This window comes from Aplysia californica, unplaced genomic scaffold (genome assembly GCF_000002075.1).
Source record: "Aplysia californica isolate F4 #8 unplaced genomic scaffold, AplCal3.0 scaffold00027, whole genome shotgun sequence".
Taxonomy (NCBI): domain Eukaryota; kingdom Metazoa; phylum Mollusca; class Gastropoda; order Aplysiida; family Aplysiidae; genus Aplysia; species Aplysia californica.
Window position 1 is genome coordinate 1,945,779 of NW_004797297.1, and position 23,508 is coordinate 1,969,286.

A 23,508-nucleotide genomic window follows, 5' to 3' on the forward strand; every position below is an offset into this window, starting at 1 on the left:
CCTACCTTGCCTTTTCCCGTAAAAAAATTACATGTAGGCCCTATCATTACATGTATTAAATTTAGTTCGTATCAAGTGCATCCCGAAGGACATTGACTTTAGACCTCTACGGCGGCGTACTTAGTTCGACTATTCCGTGCTTGTGTTCGAGCTTCGAGTAATTTACTTACAAAGATTTAAAAAAAAAAACAGAAAAAAAAACAGGCACAGTTCAACGGATGCGTGATTTCGAGTCTTCTGTGTATATATAATAAAAAAAAAAAATGATATATAGATACTGGAACAAACAGACAACACACACATTTATTGCTGGTGCACGGTCGCTCTGTGCAGCACCCGTTTCTCTCTCCCTCTCTCTCTCTCTCTCTCTCTGTGTGTGTGTGTGTGTGTGTGTGTGTGTGTGTGTGTGTGTTTTAGCTCGGGTTATTTGTCTTGCTCAAGAACACCCCGCACAAACCATCCATATAGACACCGTTTCACAAAAGCATGTTTGACAGCGTTATTGTGAGGCTGAACTTACAAACTACTCGTCCACTGTAGACACATTATAATTGCTGCTGCTGGTTTCGATGGTTACCTTCAACAGTTTGAAATGAAAAGATAAAGATGGAAGAGGCAGTGAGAAATGCAAGGTTCTATAGGCCCTACACGTAGGGGATTCATACATTTAGTTTTTGTAGAAGGAAACAAGTCGGACACATTTTCAGTAATAGCATCTGAATGATAATAGAAGACAGTTTGTTATTAAAAAAATTTTTTTTTACAGTACTTTGACCGTACACGTAGATCTACTCAAATCGATCTAAATTAAATTACAATGTAGTTAAAATAAATAATGGATACTCATTCTATGAATTCATAATTTTATACTGTTATGAACTGTCACACACCGTCAGACTTTAGCATTTAGCAGTCATTCTGATGTTCTGCAATTCTAGGCTAGCCTAACCACTTTGTCAGTGACTTTGCGATTATCACAGCTAGATTGAAAGAAATTTAAAAAAAGCTTTAATTCGCCCTTCTTATTTTTGATGCAGGGTTATAAGCACTTTGTAAATTCTTCCTTTCATCTCTTTAAGTTGTGTGTGTGGGCCTATCAGTTGGCGAATTCGGAATAGAAGAGCTGTATACTAAGACTAAGACTAAGACGTAACAAGGCACAGTGACAAGGTATGATGATAAGATTCTCATTAGTAGGCCTATTGTATTATTAATTGGGGAGAAATATTTCGACGGCCTGCCGTCTGAAGATCGTAGTTGATTTTTCCACTGCTTGCTGTCTGAACATCGGAAGTGATACACTGTTACAGTTACACCTCTACACGGTATGCTGTCTTGAGTCTAAAGTGACTAAAGTCTAAAGATCAGAATTGATATTTTGATGGCATGGTATAGAGGACATGCGACTAGAATCTAGATCTAGATCTAGACTCTAGAGGTAGATATAATCTAGATCTAAATCTAAAAGTAGAATGACGCATTTTCCTGATTGGCTGCTAGTTTTAGTAATGTGATGTCATCACTACCTGGGATACCCGCAGACTATTTTTATAAGGCCGTGGAGGTACCAAAGATTTTGGGCGCTTTTGCGGTAGTTCCCACCCCGCAATTGTTATTAGCCGGTTTAGGCCTCAAGAGAGGGGGGTTTCAGTGGGGGCTTGCCCCCCTGGCCTCAATAAAAATGTGGTGGGGGGTTTCAGGGGGGCATGCCCCCCTGAATTTTACCATAATTTGATGTTTTGCACTTGTTAGGTTTGATATCTTAGCTCGCATCAAACGTATAGATCTCGATGTAGGTCAGGCTCAAAATATAAGGGGGGTGGGAACTGCCGAAAAAGCACCAGATTTTGTATACACACGATACAGTAGAGAATCTTTGGAGGTACTGTTTCCGCATGGAATGACATGTTGGGTCAGTGGCTTGACATATTGTCCATATCGATGTGTTTCGCACGGTAAAATTTCTCACTTGCGGCTAACTGCAGCACATCAGCCATGCTCTGGTGATGGAAGATCGTTGATGCTCAGAACCGTAAGAATGGTGATGCTTGAAATTGAAACACGGTAAATGCAAAGACAATAAAGCGCACTAAAATTGCCCTATGTATACACGATCTTTGGTGCCATGCGGTTGGCATATGTTTAGATCATGTTGTCATGTGATTGGAGGGGTATCCCAGTCTGACGTCGCACAAGATGGCTGCCTTACCCAAAATGGTGCTTTTTCGGTAGTTCCCACCCCCCTTATATTTTGAGCCTGACCTACATCGAGATCTGTACGTTTGATGTGAGCTAAGATATCAAACCTAACAAGTGCAAAACATCAAATTATGGTAAAATTCAGGGGGGCATGCCCCCCTGAAACCCCCCACCACATTTTTATTAGGACAGGGGGGCAAGCCCCCACTGAAACCCCCCTCTCTTGAGGCCAAAACTGGTGAATAACAATTGCGGGGTGGGAACTACCGAAAAAGCGCCAAAATAGTTTGCGTCGTTCTACGTTTAGTCGCATGTGTGTATAGGCCCTACTTGAAGTGTATCAATGCGAGGTATAATCCAAGGAGATAAAATGGAAGTACCCGGTGCATGTACGGATAGACAACATTGGATCTAGATCTACTATGCAAGTACATATGTACTTTACTTTTCACATCTTACATAAAAAATGTATTGCAAACGAAAATAAGTGATAAAATAATGTCATTTACATATATATATATATATATGCATTCAGACAAAGCATGGGGTGCCTATTGGGGGATCGGGTCAGGGCGAGGCGGTTTGCCCTTTCCTTTAAAAGGGCTTCTTGGTCCCCTTTGTGGATATGAAAGAAGAGCTCTGTTAAATAGTTATGTTTAAGTTTATGAACTGATACCTTGATGAGTCTCCAGAAAATTAGCTCATAAGATGACGAGAAATAGGTTTTTATTTGCCAAGTCAAATTCTTGACATGTAATCTGCTAAGCCTCTTAGCAATATAATACCATTTCAAGTCTACAAGCCACTCTCTATTATATAATTACTGTGTTCAACTGTAGATTTAATTGTTATGCTTTCCAACAAAAAAGTGTAGCCTACAAATAAAAGGAAGGGGTTCGGGGCTAGCGGAGTATGTGATGTGAGCAATTGGAACGGGCAGGCTTTTGATTTGGGTGTTTCAGAATCAGGGTAATGGATGCAAATTCTTCTGGTGATAAGCTGGGTGACTATAGCCTCTTTTGTTTGTTGCCTTGCAATGCTTTTTTATTTAAGAAATATGTTGGTTTTACATTTATGATATTTTGTACTTTGAGATTCTTTTACTTACCTTCTTTCTGTGTGCACGTCCTTATTCATCTTTTTTTTTATTGTCTCTTCTTATCCCTGTAAAAAACCCAACTTAAATGTAACGAGAAAAACTACTTGTTGACTTGGGATTTAGTAGCTAGATCTAGTTATGGGAGTGCAAGGGAACCGAAGTTTGAAAGCGTATTGATTTCAAGTAGCATATTTTTATTGCCTATTCTGATCAGCAAAATAACTTTGGTTTTTAAAAAAAGTAAATAAACGTGTATAAATGAACACAAAGTCACAGGTGTGGACCTTGCTAATTACTGAACCCATGAATCGAGACTATCAAATGAAACCCCCACACTAGATTTTTACACTGCACTGCATCAAGCATATGATGAGGGGGAACTATTATGATGACGTTGGTTTTTAATAATTTTATTTGTGAAACAACATTTTACTTGTAAATCACATATTCGCCCAACGTGTGAACGGGAAGCTATGTTTCTGTATCTTATAGAGGAGACTAGGAGAGCAAGAAGCAAGGTCACTAATTGGATATTGTGAAATTGACCCACCCGATCCTAGTTCTATTTAGAATCTTTAGTATTAGATGTCTGTTGCTGCAGTCACCAACAGCTGATTGAGGTCCGAGAGTTGAAGATCTCCATCCTTATAATGTCATGTTTGCCCATGTGTTGATTAAGGCAGAGATCTTATTGAGGAAGAAACTCCGAAGGATCTGCCTATTAAATTTGGAGTACATAATAATTAAATGGTTGCCAACCATTATATTTTACAGGACAAAAAAATAAAGTTTGACCATGGTTTCTTATTTGTATAATAACTTTCCCTCTATGGTAAGCAGTTACCAAAGGAAAAGAAAATCACACACTGACTTATTTTCCCATACTTGTTTTTGTTCTTTACAGTGATAAATTAATTTTATTTTAAAGTCTCATGATTTTTCTTCCACTGTGCCTGAAATATATTGCTCTGTGTATTCTCTCATTTATAGGGAATCGATGTGTCATGGCTGTCCCACTGGCAACAATTGTTCATCATTCCTGCCAATGCAGGCTCTTGCACAAGTCTCTTAGACCTGCATGGTTATTGAACTTCAAAGCTTTAAGAACTTCCTCTTCAAACTCTTTGAAATGCAAGCCCCTTGAAATAAATTTGATCATGAGAACGGAAAGAGCAAGGAGCACTCTCTGTCTGAGAAACATCTCCTCAGTCCTAGCTGTGGTCAAGTCTGGCTCACAAGAAGCCGTGGGTCAAGGACATACAGTCAGTGCCAGACAGTTCTCTACATCTCTTGGCCGCCCCGTTCACTCGCAAGACACAGTTCAGTCTCATCTTCCTGTTTTTCTTCATGCGGAAAAATACCTCAAGCACCCTGCAGTCATTGACCAAGATGGGAGCTTGACTTATGCTGATGTTCTTCATCATAGTATGAATCTGGCCACTGACATTCTTGCTTTCAGGAATGCAGAAAACGATATGAAACTAAATAGTGAGAGAATAGCCATCCTAACAGATCATAGTGTCTCTTATGTGATTGGTCAGTATGCGACATGGATTGTCAATGGTGTCTCAGTTCCTTTGTGTTCGACTCACCCACCCTCGGAGTGGGAATACTTTCTGCGGGATTCTCAGTGTACCCTGGTTTTGGCCTCGGAGGGATTTGTCGACAAAATCACCCCTATTTCACAGAAGCTGAATGTCCCGGTCAAGACTTTGTCAAGAGAACTGTACTCTGAGGAATATGAGAAAAACAGATGGTTCCAGTCTGATCATGCTTCAAACCCAAAGTAAGTGTTTAGTTTAACTGTGTATTTCCAGTTATGCTACCATTCTGTAATGTTTGGTATTTTCAGATCTCTTGACTTTAACATGGATTTAGTTTAAGCAATAGATACAATAATTGCACTCTATTTCACAAAACTTTGTTTGGCTTTATGTCTTTTGGTACACTTTGTTACTTTGTTCGGAATTCGTGGTTCATGGAAACTAAGTTTGTCAAACTGTGTGTGTACTTCTTTTGTATTGGAGAAGACTGCATTGTGTTTTTTTTCTTCTCAGGCAGATCACAAGGATGTTTGAGCAAAGAAAGAAACGTTGGTTTGATCGTTCAGAGGAGTTCATTTTGAAGAAGCCAGCTTTGATTGTATATACTAGTGGGACGACTGGACCACCAAAGGTAAACTTTGAGTATGAAGCTCATATACTGGATTGTAACATTCTTTTACCTGAAGTTTAAGCAGAAATCTTGGACTGGGATCCGAAATTAAATTATTGTGTAGTCTGATTAAGTTCTGAGATAAAAGTAATATCTTGAATAAATTTGTTAGTCAGAAAACTTGAGTATGACAAGGTAACAAATTTTAAGTATATTTAGTAGCTTTCAGAACTAAAAAAAAAAAGAATTAATTTGAATAAGAATTTTTGTCCCAAAGAAATGTATAGATATTATAAAACACTTTGCTGTCTGTTTTTATTCCCAAATTTGATTGCTTTGATTTACTTCACTCCCTGGAGCTGAGGGTCTCCCCTTCCAGAGGGAAAGGAGATGTCTCTATTTGACAGGATTGATGACTTGACTGTTTTTATCAAATGGCGTTTTTGTTGTGTGTAGGGTGTGGTCCTGACTCATGGAAACCTGGCGGCCATGACACGAGGCATGATCAAAAGCTGGGAGTGGACGTCAAGGGACACAATCCTCCATGTGCTGCCGTTGCATCATGTCCATGGTATTGTCAACGTGCTGCTCACTCCCCTGGCATGTGGTGCCACCTGTGTGATGGAGCCAAAGTTTGACCCTGGCCAGGTAGGGACTTATTCTCCGGGGTTTTTTTTCTTCTTCTTTTTCTTTTTCTTTTCCCAGTTGAGGTCAGGGGTTGAACCTACAAAAGAACTGATTTTTGTGTAGAGTCGAAATAGTCCAAGATGACCAACAATTGTCGAGGTGAAAAGTGGTTGTTTTTGACAGATGGACATTTTGGACTGTATTATTATATTAGAAAAAATAATACGTGGATACCTGGATACATGGAGGTGTCGTCTCTGACTCAGAGGTTGATGTGTAATGACCGTCCATCCTTCATGGTTGGGAGTTGCCGTTGCACATTCTGCTATATCCAGGCCAGTCCATGTTTTTATGTTGTCCATCCATGTTATAATTCAGATATCTGGTAATGCAAGGAGGGAATCGAGAAATGGTTGTTTGTACAGGACAAGTGGGCTTTAACTCACTTGAGCCTATTTCCATGTGTTAACAGGACGCCCCGCTGGCCCAGTGGCCTAATTCCATGTATTTACGGGATGCGCTTTATCTATTGTTATCTCCAGTGTTTTTTGGTTACAAGTTACGGGAAGCGGTGAGCCAACAGCTGACCCACCTGTTCCGTTTTGTTAAAACTTTGGTTAAGTTATGTGCAGTACTTTTTGAGCTGTAATGAACTAAGTCAGTCACCCTTGCTTTGCGATAGATGATTTTATTATAAATTGGGCGCCCTAAAAAATTGCATAACCCCCAAACATTGCTATTTCAAAATATTGATAAAATAAAAACTATTTGGACAAATTAGATTCAGTTTTCTTTTTCTTTGAGAGCATTTCCTTCTTTCTCTTGTTGAATTAAAAAATTATGATGGCATTCACAGTCTTTTTGTGGTTGACACTTCTATATACCCCAAAAGTGTCGGGCTGCAATGGTTGTTGCGTGAAAAATAGCTCTGGTTCAAGTGAGTTAAAGTAGGTGTGACAGTACACGACTTGTTTTCTTACAAGGAATTAATGTCCCTAACCTCAGAAGTAGCCACATGCCGTTTTTGTACTTACTGTTGCTTGTTCCGGTTTTTAGCTCAAAACTAATTTACATTTAGTTTTTCTTGGGCCACTGATCTTTTTTTTTGGTAACCTTTTCTTTCTCTCTGCAGGTTTGGAATACTCTGACTTCACCAAAAGTGCCCGGTCTTGACAAGAATATCAATGTGTTCATGGCAGTCCCTACTGTCTATGCTAAGCTAATCCAGTACTTTGATGAGAACATGGCAAACTCAAAAACCGGCTTGACAGTGGACTTTGTCCGAGAAACTTTGTCTTCTAAATTTAGGTGAGAGTTCAGTTTCTTCGATGTATTTTCAGTTTTGCTCTTGTCTCTTTGCTAAAAAAAACTTGTTTTGTGTGAAATGGAGGCAAGATAGAAGATGTTTCTCCTTCTCCTTCCTTATACTTGGGGACTATCAGTGATTCAATCATTGGTTCATAAAGGACTGCGCAGGTCTTTTGTCACACAGTCAGGTAAACTTCTCTGGATTGATAACAACAACTGTAAAGTTTCTGTGTCAAATTTATTTTTTATGTTATATTTTTGGTTTCCTCTGTTTTTCATTAATAAAAAATTTTCTTCTGCTTCTGAAAATGTTAATACCATTCGAAATTGCAAATCAACATACAAACTTGTGTTGCAAGGGATGATTTAGTCTGTTACATCAGTTACTTGAGTCTCATTCTGACAGCGTGACAGACTTGTATGATGTATTTTGCCTCTGACGTGACTCCCGGTGAATTTGAAACATTTTGTTTCTTTTAGTTTCTTTTAGATTTGTTACTAGACTGTTGGCTCTCAGACTATTAAATCTTTAAAAATGTGCATTCTCAGACAGGACTTCAATAGTTTTAAACTAGTTTTAGTTAGACTGGTAGAAATGTTGGCATGGTGGTATGGTCTTGAGTTTCCCTTTCATGTAAAAGTGCGTGGCTAGGTTCCAGCTTTGTGAAGTCATTGTCAGTGCGCACCAGGGAATTTTTCTATTCTTTCACTCCCCTGATATTTAGCTATGGGAGAAAATTTAGTTTCAAAGAACTTTCAAGCTACTGTCCTATGAAAATTTGTGGAACTCTGTAGTTCACGTTTTGTCTGCATGGTGTTAGTGAGTTGTCCTCTCAGCATGTTTTCATAACTACTGTAATCTGAGAGGGTTGAACAGTGTGCGGCCTCTGAACTCAAGGGCTTATGCAAATGAGCACTGTGGATTATGTACTGCAGCTATTAAACGGTATCCTAAAAATCAATTACCCTTGGCTGCTCGAGGTTTGTTTATGTATCCCATTTTGAAATGGACACCTTGTGTTTTCATTAACAACTTTTAATTTGTGTCAGAAGTGGGTGTCAGATGGCTTTTGTTCATGATAACAATTTCAGTATGTAAACTTTCTGTCCTATTCGCTAACACTTGTTCATACTCTTTGAAATCAATCAAATGTCCCTTTTAAGGACAAGCGGGCTAACCCAGATTTTGGAGGTTTCCAGAAATCTTGACCTACACCAAATGTGGGCATTGCCCTACCTATAGAAGAAGTTTGGTTTCATTGGTGTGTATATTTGTTAGGTTATAGAAAAAACTGTCCTTGTCTTTAAAAGAAACCGAACAAGGGTCCAAAAACTTTACCTTCGATTTTCTCAAAACATTTTCGGGATAGCCCCCTTGTGCTTAAAAAGGACCATATTTACACTCACTCACCCATGCTTGTGTGCATGCACGACCACACTCACACACGCACACACACTCATACGCACGCACACACGCATGCCTGCATGCACGCACACATTTTATTACATAAAATTGTATTTGAACCAGCTTTTTAGTTATATGAGATAATGTGGTTGTATGAGAGAATGGAAGCATTTTGCTCTCTCTTCAATTAAAAAAAAGAAAGCAAGAATTTTTTTACCCCTTGGTAAAGACTTATTGATTATGACACACATAACAATGAAGTATCCTATTTTTGAGCTAAGATTAACGAGTCTTACAAAGAAAGCTGCGCTGTAATTACTTTATTAGCTGTTGCACCAACATTGCATGGCATTCTTTATGAGGCTACGCCTTGTGCTCACTGAATTTTTGGCCACTGTATCCCAGAGTGGAGTTGTTCTTTAGCTGGTTGGTTGTCACTGGGGATAGAGAGAAAATGAACATTATGAACTGCTTTAATATTCTACTTTCAGAAGAGAAGGAGAAAGAGCTTATTTGGAAGACCTCAGAATTCTTTTTTTTGTTGTTGTCTGTCTGCTTTTTAGTCTATATTGTGTTGATAGATTTGATAAAATTAGCTGTTCTTTCCTTTGTTGATGCTACAGAAGTCTATGTACTTGAGGGTTTCTCTCTTCGCAAAATTCTTACTCCAAAAAGATTTATCCTGTTTCTATTTCATACTAAAGAAGTGTTACAAGCTGAGTTAGTGTTTAAACCAACCTGTTTTTTTTTTCTCTTTCATTTTTATCTGTGGTCAGTTCATTTTTAGCTGAAAGCTATGGTATGGTCTTTGAGTGTGTGGAAGTTTCAACTTATTTTCAAAGATGGCTTGATTTTTTTTTCTTCCTTCTGCTAATAATGTAAAACCTCACATATTTTGATTCATGGAAGAACAAGGAAGAAGCTGCATGCTCAACATGTTTTTGTTGAGTAAATGTGGGTTTAGTTTGGCATGGAAACTCTCAGATACTTCTATCCTCTGCAATATATATATGTGTTTAAGGGCATCAGCCAGATTGGTGCTAGGGGGTAGGGGTGGGAGGGGGGGGGGGAAACAGTCCCGTCTCACTGCCTTTGATCTAAATGCCCCCAGCACTGTCGTTACTATGGTCAGTCAGTAGGGACTTAAGCTGCATTAAGGCTGTCATATTGTGAAAGACCCTGGTTGAATATGTGGGACTTATGGTAAATTGCCGTGTAGCGCAGTAGATCTTTAACTAAACCAGTAGAGCGTGTTATGTATTTTCAACAGATTGATGGTGAGTGGTTCTGCTGCGTTGCCTCAGCCAATCAGCAACCGATGGCTTGAACTATCAGGGCACAGACTGCTAGAGAGATATGGCATGACTGAGATTGGAATGGCTCTCACAAACCCTTTGCATGGAGCAAGAGTTCCTGGTAAGAAAGATCTTTGGCTAAGTGAAGATGTCTTAACTCATTCGCTACGTATTATTTTCGGCTTGTGGATGAATTTTTTTCGGGAGGGCGAATGAGATGATGACTAGTGGGCAGTTAAAAGGTCTTTGGGACCACAAATTCAAATAAATATCAACGTATTATATACCAATATTTTCAGTATGGTTTGTAGAATACATCTGTAATGTTTATTTATGTATTTTTCAAATTTGGTTCCTGTAAGAGGCGATTATGCAACACAATTTTGATTGGATGCAGATAAAATTTGAAAATAATAAATTAATAATCTTTGGTGAAACTCGAAAAATATGTTTGCACCTAGTCAAATGATTCATCAAAATAACCATAAATGAATATAGAACTGGAAAATATTGAAAAGTTTGCAGTTATTTACATACATTCCATAATATTTGTACATTTGGATCATAACATCCAATATTGAAAAAAAAAAAAAAAATTTATCATCTTGAAAAACGATCAAAAACAGAAAAAACCCACTCGTATCTTATATGGAATTATTCAGAATTGCATTTGGAATAAACCTATACCTGTATTGAGGGGCACTTTTTGTGTAATTTCATCCAAAAGTAGTGATTTTGGGGATAAAAAAATATTTTGACAATTTATATCTAGACCTAGATCTAGATCTACCACTAAAAAATATTGATTTCTTAATAACAGTGCATTGGCAAAATGAGTCCAATCATATCAATATTATAAAAAAGAGTCCTACATTTCTTTAGTGGGCAAAATAATGATAAATTTTGTTGTGTAAAATTACTAAGACTGGTGTCCTGGCTATAATTTTGGCATCGCGAGAAAACAAAGTCGAATAAACTACGAAATCGCGTTTCAAAACTGAATCTAAATTTCCGATTTTCAGTGCAAATGCTCGACCCAGAAGTCAACATTATATTATGACCTTTATTTGAACATGGATATGTGGAGTGGAATAGAATCTAAGCTAGAATTGAAGATCAGTTCTCGAGCTGCCGGGAGCGGCGTAGCGAATGAGTTAAGAGATGTGTTACTTTTCCTTACAGTTTGAGAAGTGGCTGGTGTCATGACTTTTGTTTGTGTTGTAGAAATATGTCGAGACAAACATTTTCTTTACGCTGTTTAAATCCACTGTTCAGTACAGAGTGTCAAAAAATGAAGCAGTAAGGAGAATGTGCAGATCTAATGGACAATTTCTACCTTGCGTTTTTTAAAATGTGGTACTTTATATTTTTCCAAATGTGATCTCTACATCATTTGTCAAATATTCGGTATCCTGTCCAGTTTAGCTAGTTTTGGGACAAAAGCATCTCATTTTACTGACAAGTATGCATGTATTTATGAAATTTCAAGAACCATTAGATGTTCCATGATTTTTCCTTGTATGACGCTGATGTCACTCTTCATTTTGGTGGTGAATACATATTTGTTTTCACTATAAGTATTGTAAGTTGTGTGAACGTGTTAGAGTCTAAAAATCCTATGCCACACTGGTAGATCAAAATTTGTTTGACTGTTAGCAGAATACTGTTTTTAAAGTAGTATCACACTACCTCAAAATATTTACTCCTGTTTCATTTTTCCTTTGTGATTTTACATTATAAATGACCAGACTGAGCTTAGATTTGTCAATGTCAGTTTTCTCTTTGAAGGGTTCAATTGATAAGACATGAGTCATCTTGTAGAAAATTTTGAGTTGAATTTTATTTTGAAAAATCTTAGATAATTTTTTCCTTTGAATTTGAGCAAGAAGATATGTCCTGGAGCATATTTGGATTATATAATGATGAATTTTGATGAATGAAAAAAACAATGGTTTAATCTAAAGTTCGAAGGTCACTGTTGTTTGTTCCATAGGTGCTGTAGGTCTTCCTTTTCCTGAAGTTGAGGTTCGCATTTCCAAGCCTAATGTGTACTCACCCCGAGGATATGACATCATTGCGGATGGAAATTCAAAGCATACAATTGTGTCCCCTGGTAAACCGCATTTTTAAACTTCTGACTGTTGCTCTATGGTTGTGGTGTTTGTTTAAGGCAAGTGGATAAATGGGAATCTGAATATATATAGTTGAATCTGCTCTAACTGTAACGACCGCCTGTCCAAGACAATCATCTAAGCAAACGACCACTTCCCACTTGCATTGGTTCTATATTGTATGTGTCATACGCGGTAGAATCAGGCACTTGTCAATTTTTGGACCTATGGAGTTATTAGTATCATCTTAAAGCTAGTTCATTTGTCTTGCTTTCTGTGAAAAATTTACCTATTTATCTAAAATAGAATTTGAAATATTTGCGATTGAAGGAGGTGGGAGTCACCTGGTTTCAGTGGTAAAATTATCGAGAAAATGGTTGTTAAAGTTTGTTGACTTCCAAAGCTTTACAGTCCTTGAAAATTGTAAATTTACATTTTCTGTGACTTTAATCAGTGTTTTCAGTAAAATCCCCCTGCAATATATTTTTAAATAGACATTAAAGGAATTGAGTAGACCTGCCACTCATTCCAATTTAATTGTGATATCTTGATTTTTTTCCGCAAAATCTCAAGCATCCCAATTTTCCCGCGTGTGTCATGATTTTTTGTTGTTGCGTTTGTTGCGTCCGATTCCCAGAATAAAAAATTCTGCAATCTTTTTGCTTGGAAGCACCGATTTGACTTTTTATTGGTAGGAACTGGGAACGCTATATTCTAAAACATCAATGTTAGATCTAGTAGATGACTCACGCACATTATTTCAACTAAAATTGAAGTAGAATCGATTTTGAATTCTGACTTGGATACTCTCAAGGTCTACTTTTGCTTTTGTTACCCAGAATTCTCAGATGATGGCCTGATTACTGTAACAATTATGACATAGGACTAAAAGTAATCAAGCTTCATCCGAAATCTGGTTAGTTGGGCCCATCATCAAGACCTGTTAGTGGAACTTTCAAACACTCGTTCGCATCACGTGACATGACCTCCTACGTGTGAGTGGCGTGTGTGTCAGGGACCGTCGGCTGTCGGGGTCAACAAAGATCATTCACACCTGTCGCATTGGTCGAGATGTTTTACAGGACTTAACTAGTGTGGGACGACAGGGTGGATGGGGTGGGGGTATTGTTTTGACACTTGGGCTTAAAGTGCGTGCCTTGATACATGTACAAATTGAGGATAAAGGAATAAGAAAAAAAACAAAACAACCTTGGCCCGATTGTTTTTAGGGCTGAGGGGTGCCGTGAGTGTATATGCGACTGAAGTCAAATGTCGTTACTGCATGAAAACGCACACCTTTTGCGTGGATGAGTAGAGTTATGTGTGAGCTATTTTCAAGACTACCCGTTTCAGCCTCACTGCAACCTGCACTCCCCCAGTTTATCCAAGTCTGATTCGAGTACATGCTCTCTATCAGTTTTTTCCCTCTACTTTGAGGCCCAAATGTGATTCCTGCCAAAGTTTTGTCTTGCACGCCTGCATCATAAAAGGGAACCAGGGACCCCCCCCCCCACCTTCTTTCCCCAGTGCCCCTTATGATTGATTTGCCGTTGGTCCCGATTTTTGTCTCCAGATCGTAATTTTTTTTACTATGAAATCCTAATTTTTAGAGTTCATAGAGTGGCAGATCTGGCGCTGAGCCAAAAATTAAAAAGGAAAATAAAGATTTCTTTCCAAACTGAAAGAAAAATGTCATTTTCTTATATATCATTATTTTGACGAGCGCCTGATTTCACCACGATGCCTTACATATATATGGAAACTGACCAGAAAGACCACCCGTATAAGATGGCCACTTTTCTTCTCAACAATGGGTGGTTATCTTGAACAGGTTTGTCTTCAGTTACTGTTGTAAGAAAAGTGAGTAACTGCAAGTTTAGTCACCTTGTAATGCAGGGTTTGTGACAGTGATGGTATATTGAAGTTTTTAGTTCTGGATGACTGCTCTAATTCTATTGTACTGCTCTTGCTCCCTTTTGTCAGCTGTCATTGGTCATGTTCAAACATCGGTACGATGTACAGTCTCATAAAAGGTATTGTAGAGGCTGAACTCCTGATTCTGCAAGCAAAAAACTGACTAATAGATACATCATGTCATAGAGTTCATTGTAGAAGCTCATGTGAGTGGTGTGATTGTCCCCATCTATATATGGATGTCTCGGGTCCTCACCTACTGATGCAGGCAAGATTTCTTGTGCTGGTTTAATCCGGATTGATTTTGGAAAGTGAACTTAACTTTGTCTTTTGGTAGAACATATTTTCCTCATTCTGGTCACTTATTGGCTGTGTGTCGGTTGAGTCAATGCTTGTTTTAGAACATTTTGTGCTAAGACTAAAGTGGTTAAAACATTTGTTGCCGAAAGAAGAGGTTGTCAAAATGTCAACCTATTTGTGTGTGTGAATGTGCGTGCATGTGTGCACTTTTGTATATATGTATGTGTGTATGTGTGTGTGTGCTTGTGTGTGTAAGTGTCTGTGTGTGTATTTAAGTGTCTGTATGTGTGTTGTATATGTTTTTGTGTGTGTGTGTGCGTGAGTGTGTGTGTGTGTATGTGTGTGTGTGTGTGTGTGTGTGTTTTAACGTATGTTTGTGCATGTAATTTAACTTTGGTGTGAATTATTATTATCTTTTTTTTTTTCTGCTTAACCCTTTCTGAAGTGACATGTTTCATGCCTTATTCGAAGTGACTGGGTGTTTTACACTCGTACACTCTGAATATAGAGAAATATCGACATAGGTCTCAAACTAGTGGCTAGGTGGGTTACACCTGTACTCCCTAGATGAGTACAAGTTTGTATTGTGGCTGGTAAGTTGTATTTAGAATATAATATATATATTAAAGTTATTTAGTTTTCCAGAACTATTGAGCTGTTTGCTTTCTCCAGGATCAGAAGAGGAGCTGGGAGACTTGCTGGTGCGAGGTCCATCCGTGTTCAGAGAGTACTGGAACAAACCAGAGGCTACGGCGCAGAGTTTTACAAAAGATGGATGGTTCAAAACAGGTAAATCCATCTCTGTCAATAAGGAAAAGCAAAGCCATGATAGATCACTTGTGGTGATGAAAAGAGAATTGACCAAGTTTCTGAGTGTGGCCTAAATGTGTAAAATTTAAAAAGAAAAAGTGAGATGTTGATGCCATTGAAATTTGAATGTCAAAGTAGGAGTTAAAAGATGATACAACAGCTTTGCTAGAGTTGATTTTGATATTTTTTAGGAAGTTGTCTTTGATTGAAGCAGTGGCTATGGTTCAAACTCCATCCATCGAGTGGTTCAAATCAGATCGGTACCCTGAACTTTCTCCTTGAAAAGTTTTTATTTTAGACTGGTGTCCTGAGCAAGGACCTATTGCTCTAATCTCAAAAGGTCCTTCGCTATGCTTATACAGATGTTAAACGTCCACACAAAACGAAGCCAAAATAAATCTCTGACTTGAATCCAATCTCATACTTAGCTCAAGATATAATCTGAGCACTTATAATTGATAAAACTGAATGAAGAAGCTTAAACATTTCTCTTTTGTGGTTGACATTTATGGCCTTCTACAACTTTGATGAATCGAAGGTGACACGGTCATTTACAAGGACGAGTCGTACAGAATCGTGGGCCGCACCTCAGTGGATGTGATCAAGAGCGGGGGCTACAAGATCAGCGCACTGGACGTGGAGCGCCACCTGCTGGCTCACCCGGACATACAGGACTGTGCTGTGGTTGGCTTGCCTGACCTCACCTGGGGTCAGAAGGTAAGATTTTCTCACTGTACTGTAAATCTAAGCGAAATCTTGAAAAGTAGAAAAGTGTTGAGATTTTGGGACCTTTTAGCATTTGACTATTTTTCGAGATATGTGTTTGTGAAGATGATACAGTCGAACCTGCCTTGACGGCCACCTGTATAATATGGCCACATGTACAAACGGCCATTTTCCATTTTCCCCCTTGTGTTTTTCTATATAATTTAACTGTGTAAAACGGTTATATGTCCAACGCGGCCGCGGCCACCTTATTTTATCAACCCACGGTCAAATTTACCTGCCTCAGGCGGCCAGGCGTTGTCACTTATTACCCGATGTTTTGTCATAAATTTTGATTTGGCCCCTCACGCTGTAGATGGGCCATCATAATTCATTCACTTGTCGTTATTGTTAGTCCTTCCAATGAATGTTTACCCGAGTTGACCATTGGGTAGGCCTAACAATAAATTTTCAACTGCTAGTGAGGGAAACGTGATCCGTCATAACCTGTAAGCCCCGCCCACAATTCATGCACAAATTGTGTGTGAGGTGACCGGTCACTGTTTTGTTTACCTAATCTGTAACAAAGTTACTTTGGGCACTGACTTGAACTTGTAACAGATGCGTCGCTCGTTCTCCAAGTGATGGTGACCCGTGTGTTTGTTTTACTGTGGCACTCGGTCTTCATTGTCTTACTTACATAAAACATTATTTCGTTCATTATACCCTTGCACAAAATCGGCAACAAAAAAAGCTAACCCAAAGCTACACCAACTAAACAACAACACAAAAAAACTTCTTACACCACCCACCCCCCTTTTTTGAAAGAAAACAAAAACCCTCTTGAATTACTCTTACAGTAGTCGTAATCCCGAGATCAGCCCAGGTTTGGACCTCAGAAGGGAATAGTTTGCTTTCTTCATTTTGACCAGTCCTGCCTAAGACGGCCACCTGTTTTATACGGCCACTTTTCTCCTTGACAATGGGTGGCCATTTTACGCAGGTTTGACTGTACTTTATTTGCTCAGTTCATCTAGCAGTGAGTTTTCAAAGGGAATTATCATTTCTTTGTTGCTGTTATAAGTTCTACAGCTAAAAGGTTTTTAGATCTATGTCCCAGTAACATAAGATATTAATATTACTGAATTAAATTTTACTGCACCGAATTGATAAAAATAAAATTTATTTTTACTGTAATGCAGCAATCTATTTTCATTTTACGTATTGACCGTCCACCCCGCCTTAAAGATCACTTCACCTGAACATAGCTGTCGCCTGTACTTATAGCCACTGTTCTGTGACATCATTGCATTTTTCCTATCCTCTAACCTGTCTCTGGTCAGTTAAATTTGTGACAAGCTGGCCTTAAGACCTGAACATAGCGTTCACTTACCTCAAAAGATTTTTGCAAAGTGTACATTCAATTAATACAAAGAAGCTCTTCTTATGATAGAGAACAAGTTTGATGGAAATGAAATGAAAAGATGAAATAAAGGTATCAGTTTTAAACCGTCTGTGGACTTTGTCAAGTCTTGTAAGTAGCCATAACACAGACCTTATCCATAATGGCCACTGGTCTGTAATGACACTGTTTATAGCGATCTTGAGTGATGGTTGTAGACAGGTTCAACTGTACTAGTCCCGGTGCTCATTTACAGTTAATGACTATGTTCTAAAAAAATTTCCTAATAAATTATTATGATACGAACAAATGTAATTTCAGTATAATTGAAAGTTCATAAAGAAGCTAAAATTTATCCTCAAATGTTCAAATATCAGGTTTCTTCACTGTGTATTGTCATTTGCTAACATCACAAAAAAAAGATTTAGGAACCATTTTAAAGTTTGCCTTTCGATTTTCTTGATTTCATTTGATTGTTCTCTAATTTTGGGGCATGTTTCTTTGCAGTATTGCATCAAGTGTGTAAACTGGATGTTGAGAGAATTGAAATTGAAATTTGTTGACAAAGTCTGCATCAATCTATCTTAGAAGCGTATTGAAATCAGATGTTTATTTTTGTAATTTTGAGATTTGTCTACTCTAATTGTTATACTTTTCTTCCACCTTGATAAGATTTCTTAATCGTCACTGACTATACTAAATATGCACAAACACACATACACACACACACACACACAGACACACACACACACACACACACACATACACACACACACACACACATACACACCCCACGCACACACATACACACACATACACACACACACACACAAGTACACGCACACACAAATACACATGCACACACACACACACATGCACACACACGCGCACACAGACACACACAGACACACACAGACACACACACACACACACACACACACACACACACACACACACACACGCACACGTATAATATATATAATCTTGATCCTTGCAGATTGCTGCAGTGCTGGTTATTGGAGGAGACAAGACCATAGAACTGTCAGAGCTACGTGAGTGGGGGTCGGAGCATCTTGCCAGTTACCAGCTTCCCACTGTGATCAAATGCCTTGAGTCTCTTCCACGGAATGCCATGGGAAAAGTAAATAAAAAGGAGCTCACTAAACAAGTCTTTCCCGAATTTCTCAACCAAAGCTGGTGAAGTGCTCTTTCTGGATATAAGTGTGTGTTACTTGTCTCTTCAGTGTCAAAATGTGAACCAAATAAAAACCCTTGCAAAATAAAATATAAAAAACTGTGACAGTTGCCCCTGTTTGGAGGGTGTTCTCAGAAAATTCTGATTTCATTTTTCTGATTTTAGTGATATGTTAATCAGATTTTTTCTGGATTAAAGACTCAAGTTCTGCTTCTAAAGTAAGAAATTTTGTCTTTTTATCCTTATGGTGGTTAGTTTCTGCACTGGACATGTTGTTTGAAAAGACAAAAAGTTTTAAAAAGCAATGCTTACTTTTCCTGTGACAAATGAATATGACATTTTACTGACAATAATGTTTTCAAATATTTATGAATGTGAGTATATCTAGAATACATTGAAATGATTTCTATAATTTGTACAATGGCCTACATCTTCAAGAGTTGACACCCATAACTGAAGTTCCTATGTAATACAGTGGCGTCCAAAAGAAACTTGAAAATGTAATCACCCAGTCATCGTGTTAAAGCCTTGCACTGCTCACTCATTCAGCATACTAGTTTAAAGCTGAATAAATTCTGCATCTTCTGACATATATTTCTTCTATGGTAAGAGACACTTGAGATATAGTCACTCCAAACTGACCTTAAAAAACTAAGCCAAAGAAACTTAAAACTGTGCTTGCGCATGTCATGTATTGAAGAGCATCAATATTGCTAGAATGGACTACATTGCATTGCCAATTAATCGAGAATTTTGTTTCTTCAAAAAACAATATTTTATTACTATAGTTTCAAACAAAACGGAAAACAGAGCAATCACAAATACTGTGCAAAATTTTGACTTAACATTAAATGTGCTCATTGTTATTTTGCCTGGGATCTATTAGTTTTGGCATTGACTCTATATAATTTTGGACATAATTATCTGTCATTTCATCCCAAATGTCACAGAGAATTGCAAACAAAAGGTCTGAATTTGTAGCAAAGTCGTTTTATTTCAGCTACTGTGTCATGGGGTTTCACGTACCTGTAGGATTCAAATCGGGGCCCTTAACTGGTGACCACTCCAACGTTGATATGATTTGGTTTTCCAAGAATTGTCTAGTGGCATTTGGCTCTGTGAGTAAAAGATTTGCTATGCATGGAGATGTCTATTTGAATGACACAATAATGAAAATATTAAGAGTAAGATATGACACTCCAGCACTTGCGAAATGTAGGCCACCAAGTGAAACGATCAGGTGATTCTCACGAGGGAGGTTTTGTTTATTCCATCCCAGACCACCCTGAACCATGGCTGTTTTGTGGCCTCTGTGCCTCACTGACATATCATTATGTTCAAAATCTAACTAACACAGTCCATGTGCCAAAAAGCTTTCAAGCTCTACGTGAAAACAATAAATTCTAAATTAAATCAAAATCATGTTAATAAGCACATGTAACTTTCAGTCCTTGTTTTGAGTGATATTTGTGCCTGCTCTGTTTTTCCTTCTGTTTGAAAGTATTATTATTATCAGAAGATTCTGTTCATTGCAGAGACAATAATATTTTCTTTCCATTTGATATTCAATACATGCCCATTCTACCACGGTTGATGCCCCTCAATAGGCCTACATGCGCCAACACACCTGATTTTTAAAAGTCAATTTTGAGTGACTATATCTTGGGTGTCTCTTAGCATAGATGAAATGTTAATTTGTCGGATAATGCAGAATTTATTTAGCTTTAAATTGGTATGCTGCATGAGTGGGTAGTGCAAGGCTTTAACACGATGATCAGGTGATTACATTTTTAAAGTTTTTATTTTGAATGTCAATGTTTAAGATTTGTGTTTTCTCTCAATGTGCTCATTTTGCCTGCTAAGAGCCCGCTAGACTTCTTTTAAGGTAAATATGGTGTCACACATAATCTTCTCAAAAGCTTCAGAGTTTATAGATTCATGTTGCTTTGTAAATATTTATTTTGGTGAGTCATATGCACCGGTGACCAGTCTTTTGCACTTGCACTGTGGGGATTACAGATAATGTAATCACATACTTAGCTGGTAGATCTTCTACCACTACCAGCGATTCTTAGTACTCTCCATAGTGGAGGTTTCTGGACCTCGCACAAATGTCAGAATTTTTTTTCTGTGGTTGATATTTAGGAGATATAACTTTCCTTCTGTCAGACATAATTGAGAAGGAAGAAAAGGGCGGGGAGTATGTGGAGGGGGTGGAAGGGGGGAGCCATATGTTTGTCCTAGTTATAGATTTCATTGGTGAGTCTGCTTATTCTTACTGGTATTTTACTTTTGGAATATGTCAGAACCAAAGACAAGTTTTGTTGTAACATGATGAACTTTCGTCAGCTTTTTAAAAAAATGACAAAAGTAGTTTTATTGTGGTCTGGACAAATTGCTGTGCAGATAGTCTGACTACATTGCAACTATTTATATATTGTTGTACTGAAGGTGTTTTTTTCAGCTTAAACACACACACACACACACACACACACGCATAATACGTATGCACACACACACTCAAGCACACACACACACGCATAATACATATATGCACATACACTCCCCCAAAAACACACACACTCACACTTACACACACATGCACTCACATACTCACCCACACACACACGCAAATGCAGATAGACACATATGTATGTGTGCATGTGTATGTGTGTGAGTGTGTGCTGGGAGTAGGCCTGATTATGTCATCTTGCTCCTGTTGAGATGTGAGGCCATTGTTTGGGGGGTCAAGGGTCGTCTTTCATTTTCTCATTTTCCCAAGATTTTGAAGTCATAAATAATTGATTATGATACTGTAACGTGTAATCAGATTGTTAATTGAAAAAAAAAAGCATTCACATTTGTGTTAGAATTTTTCAAACTTGTTCATATGCTGCTCGTGGTGTTGTCTCTTCTTCCATTGTCTTGAGTCCCCGATGATCTTTGAGGTCAAGATACAGATAAAGGATTACAGGTGTCGTTCGTTTAGGTACATGTGCATTGAATTATGCAAAGAATGCTTGTATTTCTAAACAGATTTTATTTTCCGTCCATTGTTTTTGTGGTCTTTAAAATGAAATTTTTGAGGGATGGTGCATACATGTATATTGTTTGTTCCGCAGCAAGGTTCAGTAGCTATTGCCAACAACAGTGTTTTGTAACAAAAGCATTTACTGTGAGTGTCAACCTCAAGATGAACAATTTCAAGATATAATAGATACAGTAACTCAGTTTCTTACTTTATTTATGGGGCTCATGGGGCCTTTGATAGATGGTAGATTTACCGGTGATCATGGTTGCTTGAATCACAGATTTGTCGTAACAACACCGGTTTGAGTTGCCTTTTATGTGGACTAGATGAATTGAAATTTTGTGCTCAAAGCCAGGCAGGGAATGATTGTGATTGTTTTACCTCTAGAACATTATTTAGATAATTTGAGAGGGGGGCTGCTTTGAATAATCTGGGTTGAGTGAGATGCAACATCCTAACAGAGAGATAAACTGGTCGAACAACCCTACTCAAGAATTGAACCCGTCATATCTTTTTGTGCCATGTTGAAAAGCGTAACTGGTACACCAGAGATGCTAGTCTGGACAGGTGACTGAATTTGAAAATGCTGAAAACATGTTTGTGGAATTCAGGTGCTGGGCCACAGACCAGGGGAAGTAATGGGCATGGTGTGCAATTTTCCATCATTATCCTTGAAAAGGGGGTGTGGTGGCGAAGCGGTTAGTGCACTCGTCTCCGAAGCGAAAAGTCTGGGTTCGAGCCTCGGTTCGGACACAGTTTTTTTTCGCCCCCTCCTGCCAACCCAGCTGTAATGGGTACCTGACTGAGTTGGGTAAGTAAAGGTGACGTGGAAAGGAACTGGCCACCCTACCACAATATGCCGAAGGCCCAGGAAATTGTCTCACTAACAAGGCTATCCCCAATGTCTGGATCGGATGCGGAAACATCTTTACTTTTATCCTTTAAAAAAGACTATTTGGAGGATGCTAAGTGCATCTCGAACAGAGAATTGAGGGTGAACTTTTTCATCCTGATGATATTACATTTTTAGTACTTCTCATTATCTGCAAACACTTCTTTTATCAAGTGACCTCCTGACACTTGTTTAATGATTCAAGTTGCAAGTAAATGAGATGGATTCAAGTTGCAAGTAAATGAGGTGGATTCAAATTCTGCGATATTTGACAGTTATTTTCTCTTACACAGCTATCATTCCGACGAAAATTTTTTCTCGCTGCAAAATGTTTCTGGTCTGTGGGCAGGGTGAATGGTTTAGCCTAGTCTAACCTTAATTTAAGAAAATAGAAAAGCAACCCTTAATCATAAGCCACACAAGTATTATTTTACATGTTATTGATATTAAACGTTATATTCATATTCTTTTAATGATATTGTGTGACACACAGAGAGATTTTTTGTTTTTAGATCGCAGGTACTGAGCACAAGAAAAGGGGTATTTTTCAAAGCTGTTGTATTAATCTTCGTAATATTTCATAAGCTTCATTGTCTGAACAAATTTTAAGTCATTTTCTGGTTTTTAAAGCCTTCTAAAGGTATTAGGTACCCACCCGGAGCGGTGCTACTGACTGAAGTGTCTTTATGCCATTCCCAAAGGGGGGACATTAACATGTTCTTATGCACAGTAGAATTGTAAATGGGCTGATTCATCAATGTCATGCTCATAACTGTGCCTGAACTGCAACAGGGAACTGTTGCTTTTTCTTTCCTAATCCTTACTATTGTCATTTTTCCTCTGCTTCTTTTGTATGTTTGTCACACTCTTTTGACCCGCTATTTCCGGGGTGCCTAGATAGTCGAAGCAGACTTTGTGTTGTTGAAGCTAGTGAAGTGAGCAGAGTAAGCCTGATTCCCAGTAAGGACTTCTGTGTTGACATCCACCCCTTGGCGGTCATATTACCTTTTGCAGTTGCAAGCGCCGTAAAACATCTACTAAAACAAACAAACAAAAAGATA

General features: G+C 38.3%; 1 protein-coding gene across 1 annotated transcript; it reads left to right on the forward strand.

Moving 5' to 3' along the window:
* Positions 1 to 391: 391 nt before the first annotated feature.
* Positions 392 to 21,036, forward strand: LOC101858159 (malonate--CoA ligase ACSF3, mitochondrial). Its single transcript, XM_005091260.3, has 10 exons — positions 392 to 1,170; positions 4,289 to 5,084; positions 5,356 to 5,473; positions 5,909 to 6,100; positions 7,212 to 7,387; positions 10,063 to 10,208; positions 12,081 to 12,200; positions 15,085 to 15,201; positions 15,761 to 15,939; positions 18,327 to 21,036. The coding sequence occupies exons 2-10, from the start codon at positions 4,303 to 4,305 to the stop codon at positions 18,528 to 18,530; spliced, it is 2,034 nt and encodes a 677-aa protein (XP_005091317.1). The 5' UTR covers positions 392 to 1,170; positions 4,289 to 4,302; the 3' UTR covers positions 18,531 to 21,036.
* Positions 21,037 to 23,508: the final 2,472 nt, after the last annotated feature.

What these genes read in the sequence shown, in the direction of transcription:
- LOC101858159 (XM_005091260.3), top strand. Translation starts at nt 4,303, where the DNA reads ATGGCTGTCCCACTGGCAACAATTGTTCATCATTCCTGCCAATGCAGG. An exon ending in GGACGACTGGACCACCAAAG is followed by an intron (nt 5,474 to 5,908) that starts GTAAACTTTGAG and finishes TGTTGTGTGTAG; the next exon opens with GGTGTGGTCCTGACTCATGG. An exon ending in CAAAGTTTGACCCTGGCCAG is followed by an intron (nt 6,101 to 7,211) that starts GTAGGGACTTAT and finishes TTCTCTCTGCAG; the next exon opens with GTTTGGAATACTCTGACTTC.